This window comes from Guyanagaster necrorhizus (assembly GCF_019112545.1).
Source record: "Guyanagaster necrorhizus MCA 3950 unplaced genomic scaffold BT62scaffold_10, whole genome shotgun sequence".
Taxonomy (NCBI): domain Eukaryota; kingdom Fungi; phylum Basidiomycota; class Agaricomycetes; order Agaricales; family Physalacriaceae; genus Guyanagaster; species Guyanagaster necrorhizus.
The window spans coordinates 1,479,152-1,481,674 of record NW_025064889.1 but is presented as its reverse complement, the minus strand read 5'-3'; the positions used below and the strand labels follow the sequence as shown (position 1 = coordinate 1,481,674).

General features: G+C 39.3%; 1 protein-coding gene across 1 annotated transcript; it reads right to left on the bottom strand.

Moving 5' to 3' along the window:
• Positions 1–341: 341 nt before the first annotated feature.
• On the bottom strand, positions 342–1,396 carry BT62DRAFT_1019535 (uncharacterized protein; the record flags this gene model as incomplete). Its single annotated transcript, XM_043178254.1, has 5 exons — positions 342–592; positions 700–788; positions 918–1,044; positions 1,094–1,321; positions 1,346–1,396. 5 exons carry the CDS (start codon positions 1,394–1,396, stop codon positions 470–472), a joined length of 618 nt encoding a protein of 205 aa, XP_043040932.1. The 3' UTR covers positions 342–469.
• Positions 1,397–2,523: the final 1,127 nt, after the last annotated feature.

The following is a 2,523-nucleotide window of genomic DNA, read 5'->3' as shown; positions in this document are numbered from 1 at the left end:
TAGGATATAGATCCATCTGTTGTAACAGATCAGCCCTTCTTCTCCCAGACAATGAGCAGAGGGCATAGAAGGCAGACAATAGTCACTTATAGAGTGTAGGATTCTTTAAACAGTATTTAAGATGGTAGTATACACTGATATACCCCAGTCTTGAGCTAAGATTTAATACACCTACTAAACTCTCTGACTATCTGGTGTGAATACTCTTGCTCATTACAGCAGACAATCTCTATCAGCTATACCCTTTCATCTTTCTTCACAAAAATCCTAATTGTTTATCTCATCATCCTCATTATACCTTTATATCAAAATCAGACCTAGACTCAGCATCTAGAATCAGACCCTGATGAAAGCAGTGCTAGAGATTTGTAAGTGTTAGTGGAAGCCTAACATTGTCTATCTAACTCATTACCTCTTTCATGAGTTTGTCTATTTGGCTCTATAACTTCTTCATATTGCTATTTATTTTCTAAAGAGCAGTAGTGATCTTCACATTTCCCACAACTCTGCTAGCACTGCTTTCCTGGTTAAATGAGCACACTGCCTTCTTGACCTTACAGCATGCATAAGTTTGACTGCATCCAGCAGTAGTCTGGATGTAGCAGAGAGTATCATTCTGCCTACATCTAATACAATATCCTGAAAGGATAATTAGCAACCTGGTCCTTGAGAAACATATTACTTATATTTTTCAACTACTTTTCTCTCATTCTCCACTGGCACTACCACATTCAACCTCACTCTTTTCCTGGGACTGGCTCTGGTCCCATCCTCAGTATCACTATCAGCTACAAAACTAGTTGACTTTATCTTTTGTTTTCTACTTCTTTCAATAGATCCAGCAGCTCTCTATTTATCTTGTCAAATATTCTCTCTCAGCTGCTCAAGATGGACCTGTGATGCATCTGACATCTCACTTTCTTCACCCTCATATTCTGCCTCAATTTGAGGAGCCTTCACCAAATGTGTCTCAGGTCCAGCTGGATCCAATCTCATTTCAACCAGCATCCTCCTGTGAAGATAATCCATACTCTCCACCAGAGTCTGCATAGGCTCATCTTCCTCTGCTACCTCACTCTCCAGTCATGCTCACTTCTCCACCTCTGCAGCTCTCTATTCTCTCTATTTTTTCAGCCTCTACCAACCTCCATGCATCTTTCTCTGCCCTCAGCCTTTTCTGCTCTTTCTTGGTCTTCTTCTGAGCCAATCTTTCCTGCTCTCTTTGCTTCTCTGCTGCTTTTCTCAAGGCCTCCATTTTTTCTATGCAGATTGTGCACTTCATCTTCACCCTCTCTTTCTGCTTTCCCTTCACCCTCTTCACCTTTCATGATTCATGCCTCTCTACCATCTTAGCATGCTCCTCCTCTGCCATAAGCCAGTCCAACCAGAACTCCATCTTTTCTTCTTCAGAACAGACTAGTGTCAGAGCCTGCACAAAGAGCTCAGAAGTCACTAATAAATGATACACTACAGCAGTCAGTATTTTAGCAAGGCAAGAAAAAAGACAACCAAGCAAGAGATAGTGGTAGTAGCAGATCAAGTTGTAAGATTCTGTTATGTGCATGCTGCCAGTCTCTGTATCATCTCAACTGATCATGAATTCAAACACAAGTCCCACCAGACTCCACCTGTTTCTCATTAACCACCAATTTCATTTTACCATTACTATTTTATATTTGTATTTCACATACTAGTATCTAGACTCTGAACATGGTAGCAAATAGTTGACACTGGAACCCAATAGCCTCTGACTCAGAATTAGCTACCAATAGTATATAAACCACATATGAGCATTGTAAATACTCAGTTTAAATATCAACTCAAATAGCCATCTATACTTCATGCTCACTTCAGCTTCTCTCTACCTCATCTGTCAGATTCTACCCTGAAGGATATTTTTCTTCACCTCTCTGATGGAACTCTATTCTGTCCATTCAAATTCTTAGACCCTGACTTAAGGATGATATTGCCAATAGCTTTATTGATACCCATGCACTCTGCTGGTCTCTACATGTACACTCAAACCCACTTGATTGGCATATTCCTAACAGATTCCTATAGCCACCAACAATTCTTCATGTGGCCCCATCAGGCATCAGGATCTATGCTCTTGAGAGCAAGAATGCTAATAGAGAGATACTGTTACACACATGTTGTCAGCCTCCATATCACTTCAACCAACTACAGATTTAATCACCAAATTCCACCAGACTCCATCTATTTTCCATTAACTATTAATTTTATTTTACCATTATTGTCTCACATCTGTATTTCACATTGTAGTATCTAGACTCTAAAAATGATAGTGAACAATTGACATCAGAACCCAATAGACTCTAACTCAGAATTAACTACCAATAGTATATAAACCATATACAATTGTTGTAATTACTCAGTTTGAATATCAACTTGGATAACCATTTACACTTTGTGCTCACTTCAGCTCCTCTCTATCTCATCTGTCAGATTCTGCTCTAAAGAATGTCTCTCTTTATATATCAGATAGAACTCCATTCTGTCAAT